Here is a 13970-nt window from a genome sequence, read left to right as displayed (position 1 = left end):
TATACCGTGGATGTAAAAAGATTTGAGTTCTCAAAATTTAGTTTTGTTTTAAGAACTTCTAATAAACTAAACGTAAAAATTTTAAGAATCTATACATAATTTTAGTCTTAAAGCCCGTTGCACTAGTAACTATGCTTTAAAAAGTTAGCAAACAACTCTTTTTTATGTTGACTGTTGACCAAGTTGACTTTTGGATGGAAACGCGTTCCAATTTAATAAAAGGTTCACCACCCTTAAATCAGAAATTTAAAAATATACACCCATAACCTAGGATGGGATACATAAATCAGACTAAAGAGACGCCGCTTCTAATTTATCCACTTCATGACGCATATATACCTATATAACTACAGAAGATATATGAAAGATTTGGTGCCGATGCGGCGACCTAGGAGCATAAAGGTAGAAATGCGATGCCCCCTATAATATCGTATGGCAGATTTGCTGGGAAATCCTTTCGGACAGGTTCCAGAGAGCCAATTGAATCTTGAACCTGTTGAAGTAGCTAGTGTCGATGCACACTAGAACCCTATTTTTTAATAGCCTATTAGTGCCATAAAAGCTGTCCACAATATGTTTGCAACGTATTCTGCTATTTTTCGGTCACGTGGTTCGCTGAGGTGACGATAGTTTGGAGAGATAAATTGTTTCTGGAAACGTTTCAGGGAGAAATCACGATCTTCAGTAATGAGGAAACGGAGAGAGAGAGAGAGAGAGAGAGAGAGAGAGAGAGAGAGAGAGAGAGAGAGAGAGAGAGAGAGAGAGAGAGAGAGAGAGAGAGAGAGAGAGAGAGAGAGAGAGAGAGAGAGAGAGAGAGAGAGAGAGAGAGGAGAGAGAGAGAGAGAGAGAGAGAGAGAGAGAGAGGAGAGAGAGAGAGAGAGAGAGAGAGAGAGAGAGAGAGAGAGAGAGAGAGAGAGAGAGAGAGAGAGAGAGAGAGAGAGAGAGAGAGAGAGAGAGAGAGAGAGAGAGAGGAAGAGAGAGAGGAGAGAATTAGGGTCACAGAGTTAGTTGCCGTACTCTTCCGAAGCCGCTTCACGATTTTAATGAAATTTTATATTTGTATTCGGTAGGTATGAGAATCGGTTGTGATCTATTTTCCCCTAAGGTGTAAGACTGGTCCATCCCAAACATTTTTTTTCTTTTTATTTTTTTAATAGCGAAATTTGTATGGCAGAGTTATTAGTATCACAGAGTTAGTTGCAACACTCCTTCGAAACCGCTTGACCGATTTTTATGAAATTTCATATGTATATTCGGTTGAATATACTACTCTGAAGTTTCTTCAAGGAAAGTCGTTTTCATTAAATTAGTTAACACAGTTATAAATCAGAGTTAAGTTAATTAAGTCAATTATACTACAGAGTTTTTGAATTAATTGGAATTGCCTGGACTCCCACCTTACAATTTACAATTAAAATGACTGTGAAAAGGCTAATGAATAATGTCATTGCGACAACGATCCACAAGGAAAAGCACAAAGGAGATGATATCTTGATCCCGCGTATAATGAGGATTTCAACGAACGTATCATTTGATTTTAAACGTTTACAATTTCCTGTGCTTTTGGCTTTTGCAATGCCAATAAACAAATCACAATACCAACCGTATTGAGTTTGTGGAATAAGATAATGGGATGTTAATTGAAGGTTAACATGGAAAGTTTCCATGATTCGCGCATGGGAATTAACGTAAAAACAATAAAAATGTTTTGAATCAGAATCAGAAAGTATTAAGTTTATTTTTGCCGGGTCAGCTAGTATATACATATATATACATACATATATATATATATATATATATATATATATATATATATATATATATATATATATATTATATATATATATATATATATATATATATATATATATATATATATATATATATATATTAGCTGACGTTGACGTGGTTTTAGATACCTAATTTGAAAAATTAATACTACCTCCAGAAACTTGTACACGGACATAATGGCGATCATCGGGAAACTTTCTAAATTAATAATGTGTGCAGGGTCAACCGTCTACGGAAGTAATTTCATTGTCAAACTTGTTCCAAGGAGATTTGTAGGTCACCGTTAGAATTTATTACTAATCGATATGACAGTGTTTACTGTTAAGCTATGTCTAGATGTATAATACGTTATTTGCGGTACGTGCGTTGCGTTGCAAGTATCAAAACATATCAAATCTGTTTGAATTGATAAAATGAAAAATATGCGTTATGTACAATATTTCAATTGAGCAGACTAACAGGTCCCCTCAATCATCTGTACAAGCTATTCACTGAACCGATGCAAAGACTAAAAAGCTTCTTTGCCTAACTAGGTAAGTGTGTGAACAAAATAATGTCCGGGAGATGAAATTGCATTTTGTGCACGGGGAAAATACATTTACAAAGTGCATCTCGAAGTGCATAGCAATTGATAAATTTGGAGCTAGGAAAATATCAACGGTAATGAGTTCAATTCGATACTCGAGGTCGGTGAACACAAATATCATGCCGGTGATGGTTCTCGAGTACCTGGTACCCAGTGTAGACCTCGCCTCCTGGAGTTTTCTATTATTTTCATTCAAAATCAGTCGAAAGTCATTACTAGGTTATCTTCTAACTCGCTTTATTACTTTTAGCCATGTATCGTACTTCGCCCAATTATAGGAAGCCAAATATACCTAATGAATTTCAAACTGACAAACCTTATTAACAGATATTCAGTTGACTCAAACATATAGGTAAGTATATAATGTATCTTATGGCTATTGCCAAAAATAAAAAAAGTATCGATCGTAAAAATTCTACCAACAGTAGATGCATTCACACAGCATCTGAAAAGAGTATATTAGCAAGTACAGAATGGGTTGTACGGAGTTTTAAATAAAACTGAATGGGATGGGAACTCAAAGAAAATTATTGTTTCAGTAAAGATGACACAGCTTCTGGTCCTCCAAGCGTAATCAGTTTGATTTTTTGCAGTTGCAAAAATATTGCAGTAGTTCGTGTAGATGTAGAAATAATGGTTTAGTCTACAAGTTGGCGTGCAAAAATTGTGCTGTATACTAAAAATTATATATAGAACATCAATCATCTCACATAGAAGAAGACATTAAGATCAGATAAGATAAGAAGATTAAATATAAAATTCTTTCTTTATTATTTGGAATAACTAGGGGCCGCCGAACTTTACTAATTAATCAGCTATGTTGCCAGTTCCAAAAGTTTTTTTTACTGTTTTGTTCCTACTTATTTTCCTTAATTTGGCTCGATGTTTCATAATCTCATATGCTCTCATTTTGTGTTTGGATGAACTCGCTGACAGGCTTTTTACTATTTTTTGTTATTTTCCACACTTCTTTTGTGCTCCATGTCATAGTCCACGTTGCTTGTAAACTTTATCCAATATTCTCTCTTGATAGCCTTAATTTTTGTTTTAACCCTGTTTATGATATATACGAACCGTAAAATTTTAAGATGGCGGATAATATTGAATGAGGTGACATTGATCAAGTACTCAATCTTAACCAACGTTACGTACCGTCCTAAAATTAATTTAAAATTTTTGTTCAAAATTGAAAGAATGTATGGCAATTTTAATGATGAACAAGTTTAGCAGGTGTTGCACGATGTATTGGAAAATGGATTCTCGCTAAGAAAAGCCACAAAAAATACACATTGGCCTACGAAACTTGAAATAACAAGTACCATGGAAAATTAAGACAATAGGTGGGTAATGTGTGTTCACATATAAAGAAGAAATACCATTACTAATAGGGTTTTAACATGTACAGACTGGGGATATCACTAAGGCACAATGAATTTGAGAATGTTCTTCAAGTTTTCTGGACAAAATTGGTAGAAGTGTATCTAGATTTAGGAGAATATACCTGGAATAGACTGGGTAAATAGCTTGTGAAGAGACATCGATCATTGCTGGTAAAATATTATCAACTAATTTTAAAAAAAGTCGAGCACAAAGTATCTCCGGACCTGATTAAAAAATAATTTTACAATTTAATACAAACGATTGAAAACGTTTTCCGTTGAAAATATTTTCAACTATGATAAGTCCAACGTCTCAGATGACCCAAAAAAAAAATTGTGCATCTACCGAAGGCGTACTAAATATCCGAAAAAATATGCAACCATCCAAAATCTGCTACATCGATTATGATTTGTGGATCCGTCTCAGGTATACTTCTGCCACCTTACCATTACGTCGAAAAATTTATGAGATACTTGGACAGAAAACAGTCCCAAGGCAGCCCATGCTGCTAACAGCCATGTTGCCCACAGAGAACACGATATAATCGAACCTCACATGGTTGGATTGATGTGTCAACATTCAATGATTGATTTGTCACTTGTTTCTTACCACATGCTAGGCGACTAGATGAAAAAAAGGTGTTAATATGGGACAACATAGCATCGCATTTTAATCTAGACGTTCTGAGAATGTGAAGAAAATTATATAATATTTGCATGCTTGCCATCCATCTCTACCACTATTTGTCATTGGATGACGCATTCTTCAGGGCCTTAAAAGAAAGCTGGAGGAAAACTTTACCATCATGGAAAATGCAAAATTCCAAAACCTCTGGAGTTCCGAAATGAATTTCTTAAGTTTCCTAAGCAACACCTGAAAGCATGAATACAGTAGGTACCAGCTAAAAATCCAGACTGAGAGAAAATGACTGACCAATCGGCAGAAGCATAAAACGACGTGCAAAAGATGGAGTGACAACCTTCTATGGAGTTATTAATACACCAATGTACAAGCAGAATAGCTTATAGATTGGAATAAGACGAATAAGAAACTTATGGGTATTACCCTACATGTAATTATATTATGTAATTATAACATATACATACCTACGTATATAAAAATATCATGATAAGCAATGCCTCGCAATAAAACACAACTTATAGTAGAAGATAAACCAATAATAGCCAACAAGGATTCTTTCATTGCCTTCTTCTTGTGTAATACATAAATACTTGTCATGGTTCCAGTCACAGAAACTATAGTATTAATACTAATATAGAGAGTATATTTGGTAACGTTCCAGTGTAGCTTCTTTAGTAGAAAGAGATACATTACTCCAAATTCTCCACTTCCGACAAAATTAACTATTATTAAAGTTATTACAGATAATATAATTATTGCTCTGGTATTATTCTCTCTCGGTTTAGTAAGTACTTGGTACATTTCTTTAAAATTTGTAAGGACAGTCGAACGGTTACCCTAAAATAAAACAAAAAAATATTAAAATTTAATTAAATAAAACATTTTATGTGCTAAAGTGTTGTTAAAGTTAGGTACTTTTTAGATCATAGTATCTGCTAATCATCTTTTATATTAATTAAAATTAATACATTTTTAAATTGTGTTATTTAATGATTGTAATATTATTATAAGCCGGCCAACTGTTTCCATTTTGTATAAATTCTTAGTCCTCTAGAATTAATTACTTATATCCCAACCAAAATTATCTCTTTACAGTGAAAAATTATTAAAAAGTGGAATGATCCTGATTTAGCACATTTGAATCTTGCTTACACAGTAACAGAACAATTATCTACTTCAGAAAGATATGTCATCTTCTTTAGTTGTAATTTAGTTTAACATAACCCTAACAGTACGTACCAATAAAAAACAACTGTTTGTTTTTAAAATTTCCACAAAATTTATTATAATATTTTATCACTACAGCTATTTCGGCAGCGTGCATTTCTCAAGTGAGAAAGGCACTTACTTGAGAAAGGCACTCTGCCGAAACAGTTGTAGTGATAAAATATTATAATAAACGTTGTGGAAGTTTTGAAAACAAAGTTTTCAGTATTTTATTGTTATATGCTAATAGAGGTTTATCACTAAATACAACCCCATTCCATCCCATCACTATATACAAACCCATTCCGTTCCTGGTCCCAAGCCAATCGTTCTCTGCACCATTGAAGACAATTACGTCGATGTTCAGCGCTAAGAGGTAGCACCCAGAGGATAAATTGTTCACATTCTAATTGGTATTCCATATTCTACAAACCATTGATTTGCAATAGTCCTGTAGTGGAGATCTCTTCTCATGTAGCGTTCTTTTGGAGCAGTCAACCTTAGGAGACGATCTTATCCTTTGGTGCCCTGTGATCCTTTTGACGCCATGACAGATAGAGTCTTAATGCAATATCTAAACTTCTATAAGCCCTATTTGAAATTTACCGAAATAGTCCAAGCTATAGAGACAAAAATGAATGATTTTAAGTATTAATTACTGAATTTTTTAAACCAGCACAGCGTTATAAACGGCAATGCCTGTAGTAACTTCCAAGTCCGTGCAACTCCAGATTTTTGCCGACGAAGACGTTAATCTGTTTTAGTTACTTCTCCTTTGTAACCATCGAAAACTATAACACTGTTTAGCAAATCGTTTTGTCACATAATCAACATATTTAACCCTAAATTACCGGACATTTGTAAATTTTACGATCCTCATACTTCCTTAAGTATTTTCGGCTACTTACGGTCACCGCTCGGCCTTGGGCCGCTAGTTACGTTCTATAGTCAGAATCCAGAAATCTAGGCAGTAAATTCTTGGAAGTAATAGTGATGGTTCATTGCTATTGTAGGTCTTCCAATGGCGTACGAAAAATATCATAAGAAGTTACGACAAAGCTACTTGTATTAAATAAATACAGTAAAACCTCCCTTAACCAAAACCTTTTTAACCGAAACATCGTTTAACCGAAACGGCTGACAGTTTCAATAATTTCGTCAATAAAAAGTAAATGTTTGTCGCAAAACGTAAACAATTCCGTTAATTTCACTCACCAATTGATGTCTATGTGTGTTGCGAAATCACAAAAACCAAGAGCTCTAAAAAATATTTCCGAAAAGGCATTTTAAGGTTTAGATTTAAAATCAAAAAACCTTCTCATCAAAGCATTGTTGCTTGTTGACAATGCGCCCTCACCCTCAAAATCTACAAAATGGTGACAATTGTCAGATTTTTGCCACCGAATGTCACAAGCTTAATCCAGCTGTTAGACCAGGGAGTCATAGAGACATTCAAGAGACATTATCGAGAAGCATTCTTAAGACATCTGTTATTACAGGAGATGAATTAATCCAAAAGTGTTCCCGAAATTCTCAAATCTTTAACAATAAAACATTTTTATTGGTGAGCTGAGTCGTGGGCCAAGATCAAATCTTCAACTTTGGAAAAATGCTGGAACAATCTTTTTGATAAGATTTTGATTGACGATCCTGAAGAAGAAAATGGTAAGAAAACGACAGAAGAAATTACACCTTTCATTAAAAATTTGCCGGGACATGACGAAATTAACTAAGAAGAGATACGTGACTGGTTAGCAGCTGATGACTCAGAACCTGAATTCATCGACCAGGACATCATTGATATGGTTCTTTATCAAGACTACCTGAGCATATCAGATGACGACCCAAGAGGGACCAGGCAGCACAAGACTGTCGACGAGATTTTCAATGCTTTAGAGGAAAGAATTTTATACAGTAGGCCTAATTAGTTAGGGACACGACTAGATTTTTAATTTTTGTTGTCATTACATAAAGTTTTGTCCTTTTCAGATTGCTTTACGTTTCGTCGAACAATCGAATGAGGCAAACTCATGACGAACTGCAAATTAACGATGGAGGGAGAGAGAAACATCGTTGTCAAACGAAAACGCAAAAAAATAGCAGATTTCTTTAAAAAAGCATGTTAAACTTGTTCATTTTCCTTAATTTTATTACTTTATTTTGGATTTACTTATTAGAAAACATTACGAAATCAACTCATAGTATTTTTAATACCATTACTTTGATCAAGAATATTATAAAAAACAATGTTATTTTTAACCGAAATTCTTGTTATCCGAAACGGCCTCCCCCTAAATTATTTCGGTTAACGGAGGTTTTACTGTATGTACCTATTTATAATTATGTTAATTTTAATATGAATATTGTTGATATTTGGGTTATTATATATATTAATATAATATACATAGTGTTTGGTAACGAATGGCCATAACTTAATCTTAGATTCCTGAGATTAAAATAGGCCGATTTAAACTAACTTACTTTAGTACGAAAGTTGATAATAACCAAAATAAAGGGGGTCAAAGTTAAACTTTTATTTTTAAATATTTCGTGATAGGCATGGGACAACAACACGAAATTTGGTAAGCTGGAGTTTTTTGGGACGAGAAATCAAAATTCGCCACTAAAAATGATGAAGGACGCCACATACATCTTTCAGTGCTCGTTTAATACGTTCAATTTTTTTTATCTCCCACTCGACATACTTTTAGAATCAAAACTTTTATTCTCTTAATATTTTTACTTAGAAAAGATATACTACATCGCTGTACAACCCATTACTTTTTATTATTGTTTTATAAATTTGAATTAATTACAATAAATAATAATTTTAGTTTAGAAGGTAATAGTTACACCTCCCTAAAACCGCGATAGTCGGTGAAAGTCGGCTATTCAGGTATTCAGTTGTTTTGCTATCGAAGTAAACAGTGGTGTGATGACGATGAGTAGAATACTATTTTGCTGACGTCACGCAACGTGACGTCAGCAAAATAGTATTCTACTCATCGTGGCCCCACCGCAGGACATGACTCACATACCGATTAGATTATCTAAGCAGTGAACACTTATTTTACTGAAGGATTAAATGAAGGACTTATTTTACTTTCACTCCGTGAAAGGAATAAAAGTATGTCGGTCAACGATGTAGTTACCCTGTGTAGTGATTGAACTAAAGTTTCGACGAGAAGTGTATACAGAATTGTAAACAATTTTAAACAAAGTGAAGGCAAACTGAATGATGGACCTGTTGAAACCATTGAAACCAGAGGTAGAAAACGCATTCAGCTTGAAGATCATACCAAATATGCTATTCGGAGGAAATTCCATGCTTTCTTTTTTCGGAACGAAATCCCAACCTTAAAGAAAGTTGAAGTTGAAATAAATTCCGATAATTCAATACCCAAAATATCACGACGTGTTTTATTGCGAAAATTAGAACAAATGAACATTAAATATATAAAAAGAAGCAGGAATAGTGTTCTTTTAGAAAAAGATGAAATTGTTTTGTAGCGGAGAAATTACTTACGGAGAGTATCGTCGTGAAGGACGAAAAGTATACTATTTAGATGAAACTTGGCTAAATCAAGGTCATACTGTTTCAAAGGTGTGGCAAGATTTGGAAATTAAAAGTCGTCGACAAGCCTTCATTGAAGAGCTTTCATTAGGATTAAAAACACCAGTGGGTAAAGGACGGAGGCTCATAATAACACATATAGGCAGCGATTCGGGTTTTTTGGACAACGGCTTGTTACTATTCGAATCCAAGAAAACCAACGATTACCATGAGGAAATGGACGCTCAAAGATTCGAAGGTTGGTTTTCAAATATTCTACCATGCCTTGAAGCAAATTCTGCCGTTGGTATGGACAAAGCGTCATACCACAGTCGACGGTTGGAGCCATCACCAACAACTGCCTGGCGAAAAGGTGAAATAATCAACTGGCTCTCTCAAAAAAATATACCATTCAATGACAACATGTTGAAAGTACAATTACTAAACCTCGGGAGGATACATATACCCGTTTTCAAGAAATATGCAGTCGATGAAATGGCTCGTGCAAACAACATAATTGTACATCGCCTCCCTTCTTATCATTGTGAGCTGAACCATATCGAGCTTATATGGGCTCAAATAAAAAACAAAGTGGCAAGAGAAAACTTGAGTTTTAAAATGGAGGAGGTGAAGTGCTTGTTAGCTACTGCCATACAAAATGTCACACTTGAGTCTTGGAAAAATTGTATAAGACGCACTATAAAAGAAGAAGATAGAATGTGGGACTTAGACACAAGTGGACATTTCGGTTGAACCATTAATTATCAATGTAAATAATAGTATCGCGATAGCTCTTCATCAGCCGACGAGTCGTCTTCATACAATGATTAATATTTTAACTTCCTGTGGAGGTCGAACCATTTTATTAAGATTACTTTCGTATGTAAGTAAGTTTGTTTTGTTAACCTAGTTTTCAAACTAAAATACATTTTGTACCAATATACTTTGCTCTTAAAAAAAATGAATACACCTTATATATATTAGGTATATTCGATTCGATTTATTTTATTTAATTATAATATATATGTGTGAGTGTTTATATGTTCACTAAAAGTAAAAGTTCACTTCATGTAATCGGCAAGTTCAAAATTGGATTTTCATAATTATGTAAATTAGTATATTTAAAATATAAGTAATTCCAATGAAAAGAAACCTATCATTGAAATAACAGCAGGGTAAATCTCTCTACCTGCCCTTTTGATAATTAATTTTTGTAACAAACCAAAAATGTCATTAAAAAAATTTTAGTTTGTCATTAAATATCATAGAAAGTTTCTTTGTCTCGTATGTTTTGTACAAAATTATGGAATTTGAAAGTAAGTGTTTTTTGTGATAAGAAGTATACACTTCAAAGTTAAATATAAGTCTCATATCATATTATATTAAGATTAATTTTTAAAAGCCACTGCAACAGTGTGACCGATATGCTACTGAATGCTAAGCTAGGAAGTCAATGAGCAATTTATCTCTCTCTATATTATGATAACGTTGATCTACTTTTCCTTTCTACCCGGTCGTAGAATGCGATGTTGTCATGTATTACTTTTACAAAGAATATATTATCATACTTTAGATGTTTTCTATATGATAAATTGCTAGAATATTTATCATTACAAACTGGCGACGATGTTGTTGGTTTATCGCATTCACAGTTCGAAGAATTTACTGCCTACAAATTTGATTCTCAAGTATAATTTAGTCGTTAGCTAGATAGTGTCGTGTGCAGTTGTACCATTTAAAATTTCTACAATATAGTTTTCACACTTTCGTCGTCAATTTTACGAAGCTCCGGTATCTACGATAGTTTTATTAGTAGGTATACATTTTTTTTGCTATTTCTGTCGTCTTCGAATAAATTTCATAGAGGTAAGTTGTTAGCTCATTATTGTATTTTGTATTATTCTATTAAATATAAATTTTGGAATTTATTATTTTATTTGGGAATACAGCCAAAATTTTAGTTTGAAATTAATTTATTTGACGTTTCGACCTCCACTTTGGAAATCGTATTTTGTAATCGGTATTTTGATAATGATTTTCGAAGTGAAAGTCAAAACGTCAAATAAATTAATTTCAAACTAACATTGTGGTTTTATTCCCAAATAAAATAGTAAATTACATAAGGATGCCCCAAGAAAATAGCTTCAGAACAATATATTTTGGATTTCAGTAAAATGGATTCCAAAAGGCCACTGACAGAAAAAGAAATGGAAGAAGAGGCTGCGCGTATTATGAATGGTGAAGACTTTTACTCAGATCCCTTCGAAGACAGTGGCAGCGACTGGGAAGATGATAATCTGCTATGAAGATAGAATCCGTGCGTGAAGATAGAATCTTCACGCACGGATAATGAAACTGTCGAAGATTTGATTGTATCTCCTTGTTCTAATGAACCGACAGAGCAAGATGCCATTTCGTATATTGAAAAAGTTTTCAAGTCGATATCTGGAAAATCAAAGTATGTAGTGGCCCCAACAAAAAAAAGTTTTAAGTGTAAGAATGGTCATAAGTGGTCAACCTAAGTTTCCCATAAATCAAGAAGGATAGCTGCAAGGAATCTTATTCACTTCGTATCAGGTCCCAGAGGTACCGTTAAAAACTGTAATACTTTTAATGGACACTTCTTACATTTCTTTCCGAACACGCTACTTGAAATTATTTTGCAACATACAAATGCAGAAATTGTAAGGCAAGCTGAGAAACATGATAATCATGAAAATGTATCTCAAATATCAATTGAAGAATTAAGAGCCTTACTTTCAATTCTTGTCCTTTCTGCCGCAACAAAATATTAGGAACATTTTAGGAACGTTTTACAGAGCGTGTATGAGTTGTAATCGCTTTACATTTCTACTAAATTATATAAGATTTGACGAAAAGCAAACAAGGCAAGAGAGACAAGTAAATGATCGTTTCACTCATATCCGCGAAATATGGGATATTTTTATTGCCATAAAGCAATAATAGCATTGCCATTATTGCTTTATGGCAATTATAGCATATTGCCGCACTTCATATACTCCATCATCATATCTTACAATTGATGAGCACCTGCTAGGATTCCGGGGAAGATGCCCTTTCAGGATGTACATCCCCAATAAACCTTCAAAGTACGGGATTAAGATTGTTATGTAAATCCCTATTTGGAAAAGAAAACCAGTACCAATGGTTTGCCACTAGCAGAGCATTATGTCAAAGAACTAACTAAATCTGACCATGGATCAAATCGGAACGTAACCATGGACAACTGGTTTACGTCAGTGAAACTAGGCGATGAACTGTTTCAATAGCAATATCAATTAACAGCATTAGGTACTTATGGCAAAAACAAAAAATAATAAATTCCCACACAGATGTTGGCACTAAAAGATCGAAATGCAAACTCTTCGATGTTCTGTTTTGATCAGAAGAAAACTTTGTTACCCTAAAAAACAGAAATTAGTTTTACAGCTTTTAACTTTGCACGAAAAGGCAGAAGTATCAGAAGAAACAGGCAAACCTGTAATTATAAAAAATTACAATAACACAAAATCAGGCGTAGATACTTTTAAGAAAATGTGTTCCAATATGAGCTGTAACAGAAAAACCCGAAGATGGCCGTTGTGTGTAGAGTAGAGTAGAGTATTTATTTAACTACATTACATATACAAGTATTGTTTGTAGCAAGTCAAAAAGAACATACATAGTATTAAAAAACGAATATAAAACGTAACTTAAATAATATATACAAACAAAAACATTTATATTAAACAGAAAAACATTTATGGCAAAGTTACGGTAAGCAGTTCAGTGGATGTTCTGCAATGAGTCATATATTCTTCTGAGCAGTAAAAACAATGTTTTAGAAGATATTTTTTTATAACTTTATCGAAACTATTACAGCTTAGCTGTTTTATACTTTTTGGTAAAATATTGTAATAGTTATAATTAAGACTATTTTTTTTTTCTGAAAGACTTAATCTACAGCGATTTGTTCGTAGGTAGTTACAGTTTCGCGTATTGTGAACATGGACATCAGACTGCTTTATTAAATAAGCAAGTTTTCTGTGAATTTCAGTTAAAACTTGAAATATCAACAAAGTAGGTAGCGGCATAATTTTGAATTTGATAAAGAAAGGTCGGCAGTGTTCTAGATAACTAACCCCTAAAATCCTGACAGCTTTCTTTTGCATTCTAAAAATTTGAAGTGCATTTGTTGAATTGCCCCATATAATTACACCATAGTTTAGATGGGAGTGGAATAAGGAAAAATATGTCATTTTTAATGTTTCAAAGTTGACAACCCTTGGTAGTTGGCGAATAACAAATAATGAACTTAATAGCTTTTGCTTAAGTTGTAAGATATGAGCCGACCAGTTGAGTCGATTATCTATGGTTATTCCCAATTTCCACAGTCTCTTTGTGAACTAGATCATTGTGTAAATTACTTGCAGATATAACCAAATTTTGCGTTTTATCAGAGTTAAGTTTTAGTTTGTTTACAGCAAACCATGAGCTAGATTTAATAGAAACATCCTCATGAGACATTTTTAAATCATCATTATTTTTTCCTGATATAACGTATGTCGTATCATCTGCGAATTGTATGGTTTTGTACGAAGATATGAATTTAGGCAGATCTTTGACATAAATAATAAACAAAAGAGGTCCTAAGACCGAACCTTGTGGGACTCCATGTTTTACGGATAGAAAATCGGAGAGATGACCTTTAGACACTACCGCCTGGTGTCTGCCAACTAGATAAGAAGTTATAAGCTAAGAAGGATACCTCTGATTCCATAGTAATTTAATTTGTGAAGCAAAATGTCGTGT

General features: G+C 33.6%; 1 protein-coding gene across 1 annotated transcript in view; it reads right to left on the bottom strand.

Annotated features, from left to right (window-relative positions):
- Positions 1–4846: 4846 nt before the first annotated feature.
- LOC140436029 (probable peptidoglycan muropeptide transporter SLC46) overlaps positions 4847–13970 on the bottom strand; it is an 85438-nt gene continuing 76314 nt past the window's right edge. Inside the window, exon 6 of the mRNA XM_072524741.1 lies at positions 4847–5236. Within this exon, the coding sequence (XP_072380842.1) occupies positions 4847–5236 (390 nt within the window). The remainder of the gene's footprint in view (positions 5237–13970) is intronic.

This window comes from Diabrotica undecimpunctata, chromosome 3 (assembly GCF_040954645.1).
Source record: "Diabrotica undecimpunctata isolate CICGRU chromosome 3, icDiaUnde3, whole genome shotgun sequence".
NCBI lineage: Eukaryota > Metazoa > Arthropoda > Insecta > Coleoptera > Chrysomelidae > Diabrotica > Diabrotica undecimpunctata.
This window is presented reverse-complemented; position numbering and strand designations above follow the sequence as displayed.